The following is a 13,993-nucleotide window of genomic DNA, read 5'->3' on the forward strand; positions in this document are numbered from 1 at the left end:
AAATGAATAAACGATGGCACAGAAATGCAGACCAGACAGCAAGTTTAATTTACTACATTTCTCAATTTGTGAGTGTACACATTGGTAAGATGCACTGGGCAAGACGTGAATGATTACATACAGTACAGTAGATGGCACAATGTGATTTCCCATCACACATTGCATCCCACAAACCCTCAACGTTAACGCACAGCACATGCGGATACTATTCAAAATCCTTCACCTCATCCCTATCCCGTTACTTATAAAGACGTGACTTTTTTGATTGGAGAGAAAAAACAATACGTTATTTTACTTATAACAAAACACCCCTCTGCATTGCAATGCACAGACTGCATGAAGGCAAACTGGATTCAACTCCGTTTGGGAAATCTCCGCCAAGGCCCGGCCGTTTCAAGAAGCTGTTGAGGGATTGTTTTTTTTTGCAGCGCAGCTCCCCAGACTGTGGAACTCTTCTTCGCCTTTGGTTATCGGAGTCATTGGTGTCACTTTTATTGAAGTCTTATCTTGAAAACGCACCTCTCTAAATTGACCTCTCGCCGTTTGCCCTGCGGGGTTGTTCGATATCCAATCCAAGATGATTGCAGGGACTCCTCTACTTACGAACATTCAACTTACGAACTTTCAAAGATACGAACAAACCTGGTCCGTATGTCCAGTTGCCTGTTCGGATCGAGAGTTGTGAGTTCAACTGCCGCACAATCGATGGCGGTGGTGGCATCTACATCGGCAGAACATGAAGAACCAGTGGCAACATCTACAGATTATACAACTTTTAAAGACATTCTCCGTGTTTATTGTGCATGCCGTCGGTACAACATGTTTGGAATCGACAGGAGGAAAGTTGGACTTACGAACAAATCGATTTACGAACAGACCTCGATCGTAAGTAGATGAGTCCCTGTATTTTATTTCCTGCTGTCTGCAGCACACACCAAATTGGGATCTACGGAGGAAAATGCGCCTTACCGAATTAAAATTTCTACCTCATCTCTGTAGTCTCTCTCTCCCGGGTTACTTCAATTATTTCCCTCCTTTACATGCATGGCGCTCCGAGATACACCGTTTAAAGGGCGCCTTGTAAATCTAAATCACTCTCAGATTGTATAACTTTCAGTGCAAAAACACCGACACATTACCATTCACAACCGTCGTTTAAGGAGCTCTCCACCGTTCAGCAGAAATATAAACGGAACAAAAAAATGGGACTTTAGGCTTTTTATGGGACCTTAGTAGATAGAAAAACATCAAAGCTTAATTCTTAAGTCTGCCCGTCATTCACAAGCATTCTTTCAAGTTGGTCACACAAAAGACAAAGATCACCCCCCACCCGTATAGCCTGCAACAGACTTGGGGCAAGTACTGTTATCGAGCAGCACCTATGAAGCCTGGAACGGCACACCCGAGAGGGGGTGGGTGGCCAGCACCACGGCCGGCCGCCTTTGTCTCCCCAGTGCTAGTGTTTTAACACACCACACCTGATGCTCATTTGAGGCTGAGTCAACCTAAGGGGAGGCCCATGACCGGTTCAGATAACTGTCACCGGTGTTGGCCGTGAGCGGGAATCGAACTCGGGTCGCCGGGTTCGTAGCGCAGCGCACTAACCTCTACGCCACCGCTCTCCACAGACACACAAACGCAGCCGATTGACATTCCAGTCGAGTATTTGGCGACATTCGCTTCACTTACAGTTTGCAAAGCCGTGTGCCCTATTCACCCCCCCCGCGCCCAACCCTCCGCTGTTCCTGTGTGGCGGCCTCACTCCTCACATGGCCCGGTCGGGTCACAGCCTCGACGTTTACGGCGGGTGTTGTGCGCGCAGCCGCAGGCCACCTGGCTGAGAGCACGAGGCCATCAACTCGCGCGACGCTGCAGCTGCCATGTTAGCCGGGTGGCAGCAGTGGTGGTGGTGGTGGTGGCTAGGCCGCTGCATGTCGCCTGCAATCCAGCGCTGTGAAGGCAGCGAGGGTTGGTGTTGCAAAACTGCCTTTGCGTGGGCGTCCAGGAGGTGCAGTGCCGTGGCTTGCCAGGAGACGGCAGTACAGAAAGAAACGTGGACGCCACCCGTTTGCTCCCACATGCAAAAACACTCATTAATTGGTTGAAGACATCTTAACATGTAGAGGACCGCAGAGCTTTGGCAAATGTTGGCACCGGCTCAGCGCGTGGCCGCCTCCCCGCTCGCCTGGGGCATCCTCGCGCATCCCGAGTTGTTCTCTCTTCAAAGGGCCGCGTCCCAAGTTGACCATCATTATTATTGTTATAAACCGCAGGCGGCCAAGACATAGATTTGAACCCCGGATCTCAACGCTGCCAGCATCGGCGCTCTTGAACGTGCGACCTCCCAGCGGGCGCCCTGGCGCCAGCGGTGGGGTAGCTGCGTCGTGCAAGCAACTGCGAGCGCCAGAACTTTTCCTTTACCACAATATTAGCGCATCGAAGAGGTCTGCGCCACTGCGCCACCCTGGCAAATTGCATTTCCACGTCTCGCTGCGCGCTCTGACAAAACAACGGGTGCATGGGGACCTGGGGGATGGGGACTCGGGGGGGGGGGGGGGAGAGGTCTGGGGGACAGGGGTCCAGGGGGGGGGGGGATCTATGAGTGCGATCGAGCTCAGCACGTCCAGAAGAGCACGTTCCACAGCATGAGCCAGCAGGGGTAGACGGCGAGTGCGGCGAGGGGGAACGCGAGGGCACCGTACAGCTGGTGGTCCAGCACCGCCTCGGCCAGGGCCTGCAGCAGCGCGAGCCACGCGTCCAGCGGCTGCCACGGCACCTCCAGCAGCTCCCAGCGGAGCGCCAGCGCCACCAGCAGCAGCACGGCCGGGGACGCCAGCAGCAGGAGCGCCACTTGCAGGAGCCTGAGACGGCGGCGAGAGGGCGACAAGGCGAGAGGGTGAGAGGGTGTGTTAGTGAGAGGGTGACAACAGGGTGAGAGGGTGATCTGGTGAGAGGGTGACAACAGGGTGAGAGGGCGAGAAGGCGAGAGGGTGACAACAGGGTGAGAGGGTGAGCTGGTGAGCGAGTGACAGGGTGAGATAGCGAGAGGGTGAGCTGGTGAGGGGGTGAGCTGGTGAGCGAGTGAGAGGGTGACAGGGTGAGATAGCGAGAGGGTGAGCTGGGTGAGCTGGTGAGCGAGTGAGAGGGTGACAACAGGGTGAGAGGATGAGCTGGTGAGGGGGTGAGCTGGTGAGAGGGTGAGCGAGTGAGAGTGTGACAGGGTGAGCTGGTGAGAGGGTGAGCGAGCGAAAGGGTGAGGGGCCGAGAGTGTGACAGGGTAGATGAGCGAGCGAGAGACTCGGGAGAAGGGGTAGAGAGGGAAGGTCAAAAGGGAGACGCTACAGAAACCAAGCAAAACTTGGATTTGCGGTTGTGCTGTATTCCGCTGATGCGATTTCACACGGTTGGCTACGTACGGGGAAAGAAGTTCAACAACATTCATACAGCGTACAACCAGAGAACACAACAGAGGAGCTGTTAATTACTCAAAACAGCACCAGCGCCGAGGGTGGTAAACAAACCAGCGACGGGACGGCGTGATGAAGGTGGCGATGGGCACCATGGCGACGGCGAGCAGGAAGCCCAGGGAGAAGTTGATAAGCGCGATGCTGGCGAGCAGCACCGACAGGTACATCAGGGTCACGCACTTGAGCGTCATCCAGCCTCGGCGCGTCCCCGAGCCCAGCAGAACCCTGCGGTTACCCACAGAGGCAGGGATCGAACAGTGGCAGGGATCACGCAGAGAGAAGTGAAACTCCCGCGTGGGTCCTCGCGCTCGCACCGGTTAGCGCGCCGCGCTACTGAACGCCGGTCCGTGCGCGTGCGTGAGGACACGGCATCACCCCCGTCGTCCCCGACGCGCCTCTCGACTCGTTCGCGACGCGCGACGCCAAAGGCACGGCACGGTTTCCCGCAGTGGAAAAACAACGCGGGCGCCTCCTGAACCGCGCCGTGCCACGGTGGCGCGCCGGAAGAACCGAGACGCGTCGCGAGGTCACGCGTACCGGTGAGTTTGGTGGGGCAGGGCCATGCCGGCCAGGTAAATGGCGAGCGTGGTGAAGGTGACGGCCTCCGTCTCGGACACCCCGAAGTAGTCGGCCGCCTCGTGTTGAGCGAGCGTGGGCAAGTAGAGCAGCGCGAGGCCCGTGGCGTGGCAGATGGTGATGGGGGCCGCCAGGAACAGCAGCACCGACTGGCTCTCCTGGGGTGTGGAGTGCGTGCGGTGTGTGTGTGTGGCGTATGTGCCATGTGTGTGTGTGTGGTGTGCGTGCATGGTGTATGTGTGGTGTGTAAGTGATGGGGTATGTGTTGTGTATGTGTTGCGTATGTGTGGTGTATTTGTGGTGTGGTGTGTGTGTCATGTACGTCCATGCATTCAGCGTGTGTGTGGTGTATGTATGTGCGGTGTGTGTGCATGCGTGGCGTGTGTGGTATATGTGTGTGCATGGTGTATGTGTGGTGTGTGCGTGATGGGGTATGTGTTGTGTATGTGTTGCGTATGTGTGGTGTATTTGTGGTGTGTGTGTCATGTACGTACATGCGTGCAGCGTGTGTGTGATGTATGTATGTGCGGTGTGTGTATGTGTGGTGTATGTATGTATGTATGTGCGGTGTGTGTATGTGTGGTGTGTGTATGTGTGGTGTATGTGCGTGCATGGGGTACGTATTGTGTGTGTTGTGCATGTGCGGTGTGTATGTGCGTGCATGTGTATGCAAGCGTGTGTGTGTGCGCGCGTGTATAGTTCAGCGAGTGTTCGCTCACTAGGCGAGACAGTCGATTGTAATCACCTCTTTTCGTGCGGGACATCTGTGTACGTACGAGTTACGTGTGCGGCCCATCCCGCAATCCTTGATTGAGGGCCTCCCCACACCACGTTGGTCACGTGGGCAATGTTTGCATACTTCGCCACAAATTTAAGGCGAAGGTTTAAATGCAATTGCAGTCAATGCCGACTGGACTGGGAACGTCCGCTCGCAACACTTGAAAATCCAGCATCAGAACATTTAATTGTACTGGAGGAATCCGATGAGCTACGTTACAACGACAAACAGTACAAAAACACGATAAGCAAGGTAAGTAAAGTATAATAACCACGAGCACCCGAGACGTAGATTCGAACTCAGGGTCTCAAGAGGTGCCGGCGCTGCCACGGTGACCTCCGAGCCACCCAGACGCCAACCGTCAGGTACGCCCACCCTCACCCCCCACCACGTGTCCCTTTGTTGGCGTGCGTGCCGCTGCGATGCCGGTGTGGGGTTCTTACCGCCGGCTCGGCGCGCCGCGCCGTCCCGTTCGACCCTTCCTCCTCCTGTCCCAGCTGGATCCACAGCTCCACCATGTGCCCAGGGGAGGGGGTCAAGGAAATAAAGACGCGCGTCCCGGCGAAGGCGTTGCCGCAACCCGCCGTCGCGCGCCTACGCTCCCACTCGAGATGTTCCGATGTCCTTCCCCAGCCGCCGACAAAACCGCCAATAGCCATCGTCGTCGTCGTCCACGCGGGAAAAACCGCGCGTCGAAATCGACGCGACGCCAACTCACGTTAGCTGCCCGAAGGCCTCGTAGCGGGCATGCGGTGACGCGTCGTCGATCCAATCCGCTCGCGAAACGCGCGCGTCAGAATTGTCCGCGTGAGTAAGTGGAAAGTTTATGGGAAAGCAACAGTTCCCACCTCCCCAATCGGTGCAATTTTATGTCTGGGTTCCACGGATGCATTCCGCCAACGCCGATCGGGCTCTGCTCGCGACCGGTGGATCTCTGCCAACCGCGTTGCGGAACTTGACGAGCAGTCGCTGTAACCCGATGGGAGAGATTCAAATTTCTCTTTTCATGACATGATTATTATTATTATTACTGACCCTCCCCGGAGCCACACGGCCACATCCCTTCGCTACCGCGCTCCGTCCGGAGAGGCCTCTCTCTCTCTCTCGCCGCAGGATATCTTGAGCATGGGCGCGAGGATGATGAAGCCGAAGGCAGGCATGTAGTGCCCGATGGAGATGTAGCGGTGCAGGCAGGGCAGCAGGTAGAAGAAGAACGACTGGTGGAAGCGCTCGAGCAGATTGTTGAGGCTGCGGAAGATGCCCTCCAGCAGCCTGCGACACATCAGCAGCAGTGTGAGTACAAAAAAACAATTATCATATTTTTTCTTCTGGCAAATGAGGTTCCAATGGTGTAAATGCTTACCCCGAGCTCTCATACTCTGATGGTGCATTGTCTTTGAGTTGTGCGACTTTTGGCGTCATCTGGTCCAACCCATGTGAGACTAGGCTCGAAGGAAAGCTGTCTCGGGTGTGGACCAATCAACTTCAAGGACAGTGCATACATTATCAGAGTTATGTTTTTTGTTTGCAATATGGCTGCAGGTATTGTGGTCTATGCAAACATGACTCCTTGTAAAAAAGGTGTCAGTTTTGTTGCCAGATAGAAGGGTAAAAAAACTATTATCAACTTTAGTTTTGTTCCTACCGGAGACCACCTTGACGGGAGCCATGGTGGCCCCACGTTTCTAGCTGGGCAGACAGACCGCCATGTCTGCTGGCCGGCGGGAAAGCGTTCAATACACACCGCCCACACTCAGCCCGGGCGATGGCTCGGAGGGCGAAGGGGGTGGGGGGGACGTGGAAAAGGGCATGACGACGAGGCGGACGCGGGGGCCGTCCTCCGGCGGCGGCGAGCAACGCACCCGCCCACCGTGGTGGCGCCGATCTTGCGTGAGCGCAGGCTGTTGATGCCGCGCAGCGTCAGCGCCTCGATGCGGTAGCGCAGGAAGAGGCTGTGGTCGCCCGTGGGGCGGCTTGAGGCCTGGTTGAGCGCCATGAGCATCACGGTGCGCAGGCTCTGCACGTAGCCCTCCCACGACTCGCCGTCCTGGTGCATCAGCTGCGCACAAGTGGGGGGGGGGGGGGAGAGAGAGGGGAGGGTGTGGGGGAGGGGAGGAAGACGTGAAGAGATTTGCGTTTAACCGCGGCTGCCGCTAGGCCTCCTAAGCCCGCAGTATTAACCGGGGCTACCGCTAGACATTGTAAGCCCGCGGTATTAACTGGGGCTGCCGCTAGGCATTGTAAGCCCGCGGTATTAACCGGAGCTGCTGCTGGGCATTGTAAGCCCGGGGTATTAACCGGGGCTGCTGCTGGGCATCGCTGCGCGAGCCTCTGCCGCGGGCGTTGTTCAAACGTCACGTCGGCGCTGGTGCGGAGCGGAGCGGAGAGCGTGCTGACCTGGCCCTGGATGGTGCACAGCATGTCCTTCTTGCCGCAGATGACGTGGACGAGGTTGACGAGGTCCAGGTTGGGCAGCTGCCCGTTGAGGCCCTCCAGATGCAGGTCAAGGCTCGTGAGCACATCGCTGCTCATCTCCAGCGTGAGCGCCGCCTGGATGGAGCCCGCTCGGCCTCGCATCACCGACGATGAGATGCCTGCGATGACGACGATGACAATGACGACGACGATAAAACGATGACGACAATAACAACCACAACCACAGGTCTGCGTTTCCGGAGACGAAATTCACATGGCTTGCATTGATATTATCATCGTCAGAATAATGTCGACTATTTGTGGGCACAGGCCCGTGCATGGTCGGTACACTCGTTCATCTGAAGCTACATCATTTTCCCCACATTTGCTCACAAAGAGAGCCTCCTACATTGGCATGGGGCTAAGCGTGCGGTGGTGGGTGGCGCATGCAAGTTGACCGCTTACCGGTGAGGTTTGTGTCGTGGTACGCCTCCAGCCACGCCTGCATGCCAATCTGATCATGTTCGTTGAAGAGGAAGATGATGTCCTTGGCCCAGTACACCTGCCCTGTGATGCACGCACACAAACGGCTTCTTGAACCGCTTGAGCTACGGACGGTGCGAAAGAAGTTCAACACACAGGGACTCCTTTACTTATGAACATTCGACTGACGAACTGTCAGAGACACGAACAATCTGTCCGGATGTCCAGTTGCCTGTTCAGAACGAGAGTCGTAAATTCAACTGCTGCGCAATAGATGGCGCTGGTGACATCTCCATCGGCAGAACATGAAGAACCAGTGGCCTCTACATCTACAGGAGATTATACAACTTTTAAAGCCATTCCCCGTGTTTAGTGGACACGCCGTACAACGCGTTTGGAATCGACAGGAGTAAAGTTTGACTATTGAACTGAACTCTGGAACCTAACTCGTTCGTAAGTAGAGGAGTCCCTGCACTTGCGTACAAATGCAATCGCATCTTGAGCTTTACTAAATGAAAAAGGCAAAAAAGTTGAAAGGGCAGGGAAACGCAGGAGAGAGGCAAGAGAGAGAGACAGAGATGTCTAAGAAGTTAGAAGTAAGAGTAGCGCTCATTGTAGTGCAGGCACTGTGATGGTGGAGTTGCTAAGCGTAGTGGTGAGCACCACTGTGCTACAAACACGGCAACCGGAGTTCGATTCCTGGCCACGGATAACATCAGTGGCGAGAGTGATATGTGAACAAATCATTCTGGGCCCCCGTCCTTCATGAATCTGCGCTGACCAACGCGAAGAGTATGGGCTGGCGATAATTTATTTCAAAACTTTACGAGCAACCAAGGCTCGAACTGGAAACTTTCTACGCTTGAAATTTAAATGTAACCAGAGACACAGGCCATGGGACGTTACACGCTGCTTGATGGCTCGAAGGGGCCCACACAGGAAAATGAAAAACAGCGCTCTGGGTCGGACAGGACCGGGGGGAGGGGGGGACGGTGGCGTTTGAGACAAAGGCCTGCCGTCAGGCCGACGACGAAAAGAGATGGAGAGCGTCTCAGCGCTCCGACACGGCCATTAGGAGCCGCCCCCGAAGCTGCGTGGGCCGCGACACCGACACGGCCGGCGTACTGCGGAAGTGGGCGGCGAGCGACAGGGCGAGCCCCGTCGCCTGGTTGTTGTGCTCCCCGGGCTGGAAGGCGACGGTGAACACCAGTGCCTCGGTGCTGGCGGCGCGTGGCGCCCGCACGATGCCGTACACGTTGGTGCCGCGCACCATCTGCCAAGGGCACGGGCGAGGGTCAAGCATTGCGCAATCGCGGACAGACGACGACGCTCGTTTGAGGTCGGGCCAAGCAAACGCTCGGCCCGGTCGTATTGCGTGATCAAAGCAAAATAACGCTTCGGACTTTGTCAGGGCACCGTTGCATGAAGGCCTCCCCACCTGCATTGGCCATACTTCATCGCGCTGGTCCATGCAGACTTGGTGGAAGTGGGAGGGCAGAACAGATTTTTTAATCGATTTCCACTGATTACAACTTTGTTGTTAGCATTATGTCATCCAATCACTGGGTCTGAAAACATGGAATCACACCTTGTGGTCCGACGCATGTCTAAATTGAAAACTCTATTCCATTCAAACTGCCTTTTATGTTTAGCTTGTTGTCCTTCCCCCACACCTCCGATTAGTACGGTTGGCTACGTACGGTATGAAAGAAGTTCAACACACATAACATACATGTCCATTCAGTCTGATGACACGCCACCATATCAACAACCGATCGCAATCACGTTTTGGAAAACACCGCACGCGGACGAACACTCGTTCACAACAACAGTCCATCGATGAAATCCGATTTCACGACGTGCGTGTATGATACTCTGCATTCCTATCGTGTTTTGTGCAACGTTCGTCATTGTAAAGTTCTTACCCGTACCCGACCGTACACCTGTGACAAAGGGCATCGTAGCTCATCGGATTCCTCCAGCGTGTCGTAAATATTCACAATTCCCGATTCTGTATGCAATCACGCATTCCAAATCGCCGGGCCCGTCGCCCCGTGCAGGCGGCGAGCGCGGGGCGAGACCGCGGCTCTCACGTACGTAGCGCTCTCGCAGCTCGTCCGGGAAGGGCAGCACGCGGGAGAAGGTCTGGGTGTGCACCTCCAGCCCGCGCTGCTCCAACGCACGCACCAGCCACTCCACCGGCATGCCGCTGCCAACGCCCGGACGGACACCAAAGGACAAAGGTCACCGCCGTGTAGCCTTAACAGTCTGTTGGGGCAAGTGCTGTTGGCGAGCAGCGGTACACTTAAGACCTTCGCTCGACAGCATGAGACCATGGTTACTTTTATTTGTCCAATTGATGCAGTCGGCAAAGTCCTGAACAAACTACATTTGGAATGGTCGCACTCAGAATAAATGAAAATGAGTACCAAGGCATATCTTACAACGGCATAAATGTATCAACTTATTACATTATTTGGAGGATGCCATAGTTTCCCCATAACCTGGCACTGACCCCAATAAGCCTGGCTTTTAGAGCTTTCACTCTCTGCTGTTGTTACTAGGTAAACATCGAGTGTGTGTAGCACACCACGTAGTTACCGTAATTACAAAAAGACTGCTCATATTTTCACGTAACGTATAACCTTCAAATTGTAAGTAAGGCACGCTCTTAACTCGTCAGAGTCAGGCGTACAAACTCCGCGTGTGCGCTCCGTGCGTGCGCTCTGTGTGTGCACGCTGCGTGCGTGCACTCTGTGTGTGCGCTCCGCGCGTGCACTCACTCTCGCTCTGCCTTGTGCGCCGCAAGCTCCCTGGCGATGGCGATGGCATCGCCGCCGTCCGAGTAGTGGCCGTCCACCAGGCCGGGCAGCAGGGCGTTCTCCGAGACGTAGGTGCGCGCGTTGAGCGGCTCGTACGCCAGCGCCAGGAACCACGCCACGCCCGCCACGTAGCTCAGTGCGCTGTAGAGAGGGCGCAAAGAGATACAAAGATCGCCCGCGTAGCCTTTAACGGACTGTCGGGGCAAGTGGCGTTCACGAGGAGCACCGATGAAGGCCGGCATGGCGCACGAGGGGGGTCGGTGGACAAACACGACACGCCACGGCCGTCTCTCCAGCGGCGATGTTTACACACCGCACAAGGTTCTCGTTTTAGGCTAGGTCAACCTAGGGGAGGCCCAGGTACCGCGATCGTCACTGGTGTTGGCCGTGAGCAGGAATTGAATCGATCACTCGGGCCCCTTGAGAAATGGCGGCTGCCCCCCACATCCTTCCACCTGAAGGCTGAAAACCCCCACAAGCCACGCCCAGCGCTGACACGGCCGACGATGCCATTGACGTCACTAAGCCCTGCGCATCACCTCCCGTCCAGCGTCACACATGGGAAGAAAGGCGAGAATGTTTTCCCACTGCTTTCGCGTTATCCGACTAGGCGAGCAAACGAGCGGATAGCCAGCCGGGGTAATAGATTACTCGAGTAACTAGAGAACCCAGTTCTAACGTCAGCCTACGGCCACACTGCTGGGATTCTACGCGGATGCCATTGCCCACCACAGCTTGGTGTTGTTTCGGAGGAGCAGGCCCACGAACTTCTTCCTCGTCACTGGGTCGGACAGGAGACCCATGGCGACCCGGATCTTCCGTGCCGTTCTCCGCCAGGTCTAGGGAAAACGGCAAATGACAAAGATTCGTGCAAAATCCCTGAGCCGCAAGGATATCGCCAAAATCACGGCATCTCTAGGGTCCACAAGGGAGAGGGCGTGGACTGCTTTTATGGCTTTATTTTGGTGATTTTTGAAAAGTTTTTCGGTTTGGTCATGTTTGTTTGTTGTAGTACAGAGTTAGACTGATGGCCTTAATCTACGTTATCTTGTGGTTGTTGTTGTTTGACTTGCATCCCACTGGGATTTTTGCACACAGCGGTGTACGGTGCTTTTTCTGCAATATTTTGCTGTCTTTTCTTGGATTTTCTGTTTGCACTTAGTCACATATTCACTTTACGATGTTTTCTTGTTCATGTTTTGTTGTTTTGTTTGTTGCGGTTGCACAAGATTCAAGAGCCGAATGGCTCACAGGGCTATACCTACTAAATGAAACTTGAAACCGCACCCGCCGTGTTAACCAGGGGCGGCAGCTCGCTTCGAACCGCGAAGTGCAGGACAACACATTGACGGTGTTGCACTGCCCCCTGCATGATGTGTACCCATGGTTGGCGGTCACTCATGGATACCACAACAGAGACTCAACCCTGCTGAACCTCCTACCATGCCATCTACGTGAAGCTACGTACGGTGCGAAGGAAGTCCAGACATACACCTACGATCGGGCACATTGCGGGACGCTTTTGCCATCGTCGTGTGCATTGTTGTGTCAAGTTGAACCGATCACAAATGTGCAGCCCTCTCTCCATGTATCATGATCAATGCAACAGCCATAGCGGGATCAATGAGCGACTTCCTGAGTGAGCGAAGATTTGAGCGGCACTCGTTTCTCGCTCGCAGTAGACACGAGCCACGGTGGTGGACATTCCACGTTACTGTGACAGGGGCCGGTCGTGCATGTTAGCAAGTACAAATGCTGCTGCTGCTGCGTTGCACAAACGACGAGTTGAATTGGCTAGAGGAAGAGTATTGACGTGACGTGAACACGCAGGATATTAGAAGGTCGCGTTACGGGAAAATCATGCTACATTTAGAACGGTTTAGAAAAAAAAATGTGACTTTAAAAAGCATCAACATTTATTTAATTTAGTGTAGAAATCTAAAAAAAACGCTTCAAGCAATGAATGGCCGCTGGATTTGCTAGTTCGCATAAGAGCGCGTTCGCACGGGAGCGACGCCCATTGGCGGAGGTTCGATGGCCGACACCGATCGGACCAATGGCGTGGCGCGTTACTTACGACGTCTTCGATTGCGGGCCAATGGGAGACGGCGACAGGGCGAGGTCGCTTAAGCAGACTGGGAAACCCAATTGACCGCGGCAAGTCTCGCTCGATGTCTCGGGATTTGTATGAGAGGGACGAGGCCGTTGTTTGTTGTCGCGCGTGCAGAGATAGAGGCGGTCGGAGCGCAGCGGCAGGCGTCGAGGGGACGGGGGGAGCGACTCCGCGTGGCGGTGCAGGCCACGAGCAGCGCGCTCTGCAGGGGCAACCGAAGACGTCCGTTGGTTCCGCGGGGGACGCGCTCCGTGGGAAACCGCGACCGTCGCCGCTTTAGGTTCCGGGTGAAGGGGGATGTTCGTAAGTCGAGGAGTCTGTGTACTGGAGGAATCCGATAAGCTGTAAAGCTCTTTTTCGCAGATTGTCCAGTAGGGGTGGGTAGGAACGTCACAACAATACAGTTACAAAAACACGCTAGGAGTACAAGAAAGGTAAACAAATCACCCAAACACGTGAACAAATACACCCAAACCATCCCCGTCCTGCCAGGCAAAGCCCACTGAGGTGTGAACTTGTTTTTGATAAGCGACCTGGCCACAAATGATAGCATCAGCAAAGTGGCTTGTCATGTGGAAATTTATAGCAGCAAAATAAATAAATAAATCATCACCTACACCCCCCCTCTAACCCCCCACCTACACCCCCCCCACCTACACCCCCTCTCAGCTACACCCCCCCACCCACCTACACCCCCTCTCACCTACACCCCCTCTCACCTACACCCCCCCTAAACCCCCCGACCTCCCCTAAACCCCCCCACCTACACCCCCTCCCGTTGATTTATTATCCCGCACCTCCGAATGTTCTTTATCAAGTGAAATGTTACTAAATTAGTTTTTTGTATTAAAGACTGAAAATCTTGAGACTTGAGAAACGCGACGGGCTACGCACGCACGCGTGACAGCCACGAGCTAAGCGAGATAACACATTCCTGCGGAGGGAGCTGGTAGGAACGTTGGGTTACTCGGTCAATGGCCAGGGTCAACCGCGGCGTGGTGTATTCCGCAAATATGCCCGACTGTGAGGGCGGGCACAAGCCGGCGTGAGTAGGTTAAACGTTGAGTTTTATAAGGGCATCACGGGGCGAACAGCCCCTCCCCTCCCCACCCAGCCCCACCCCTCCCTGCACGACGGACGGACACAATAATCCCGTGGGCTGGTGTAACCAGGAGGTTCCTACCAGTATCACAAATGTAGACAATAGGGATTACTGGCGAAACGTCGTACTCCAATTGTTAATGTTGTGGGCTTACTCTCCAACACACCCGTGGTGCTGAACTAGTAACGAATTGTCACGTTCTGTGTTTACGTGACAGACCTTACTAATTGGCCGTGT

At 55.0% G+C, this 13,993-nt stretch overlaps 1 protein-coding gene across 1 annotated transcript; it reads right to left on the bottom strand.

Moving 5' to 3' along the window:
- Positions 1–27: 27 nt before the first annotated feature.
- On the bottom strand, positions 28–12,942 carry GPAA1 (glycosylphosphatidylinositol anchor attachment 1). The gene is made up of 13 exons (XM_078879528.1): positions 12,619–12,942; positions 11,271–11,380; positions 10,503–10,682; positions 9,817–9,928; positions 8,845–8,992; positions 7,702–7,803; positions 7,219–7,415; positions 6,684–6,880; positions 5,938–6,093; positions 5,265–5,337; positions 4,005–4,201; positions 3,522–3,692; positions 28–2,861 (listed from the first exon to the last, which is right to left on the bottom strand). Exons 2-13 carry the CDS (start codon positions 11,342–11,344, stop codon positions 2,615–2,617), a joined length of 1,854 nt encoding a protein of 617 aa, XP_078735654.1. The 5' UTR covers positions 11,345–11,380; positions 12,619–12,942; the 3' UTR covers positions 28–2,614.
- Between the last annotated feature and the right edge of the window lie 1,051 nt (positions 12,943–13,993).

Source organism: Lampetra fluviatilis, chromosome 54 (assembly GCF_964198595.1).
Source record: "Lampetra fluviatilis chromosome 54, kcLamFluv1.1, whole genome shotgun sequence".
In the NCBI taxonomy this organism is placed as follows: domain Eukaryota; kingdom Metazoa; phylum Chordata; class Hyperoartia; order Petromyzontiformes; family Petromyzontidae; genus Lampetra; species Lampetra fluviatilis.

What these genes read in the sequence shown, in the direction of transcription:
- GPAA1 (XM_078879528.1), bottom strand. Translation starts at nt 11,344, where the DNA reads ATGGGTCTCCTGTCCGACCCAGTGACGAGGAAGAAGTTCGTGGGCCTG. An exon ending in GCGCACAAGGCAGAGCGAGA is followed by an intron (nt 9,929 to 10,502) that starts GTGAGTGCACGC and finishes GGGCGTTGGCAG; the next exon opens with CGGCATGCCGGTGGAGTGGC. An exon ending in CCACGACACAAACCTCACCG is followed by an intron (nt 7,416 to 7,701) that starts GTAAGCGGTCAA and finishes TCGTCATCGCAG; the next exon opens with GCATCTCATCGTCGGTGATG.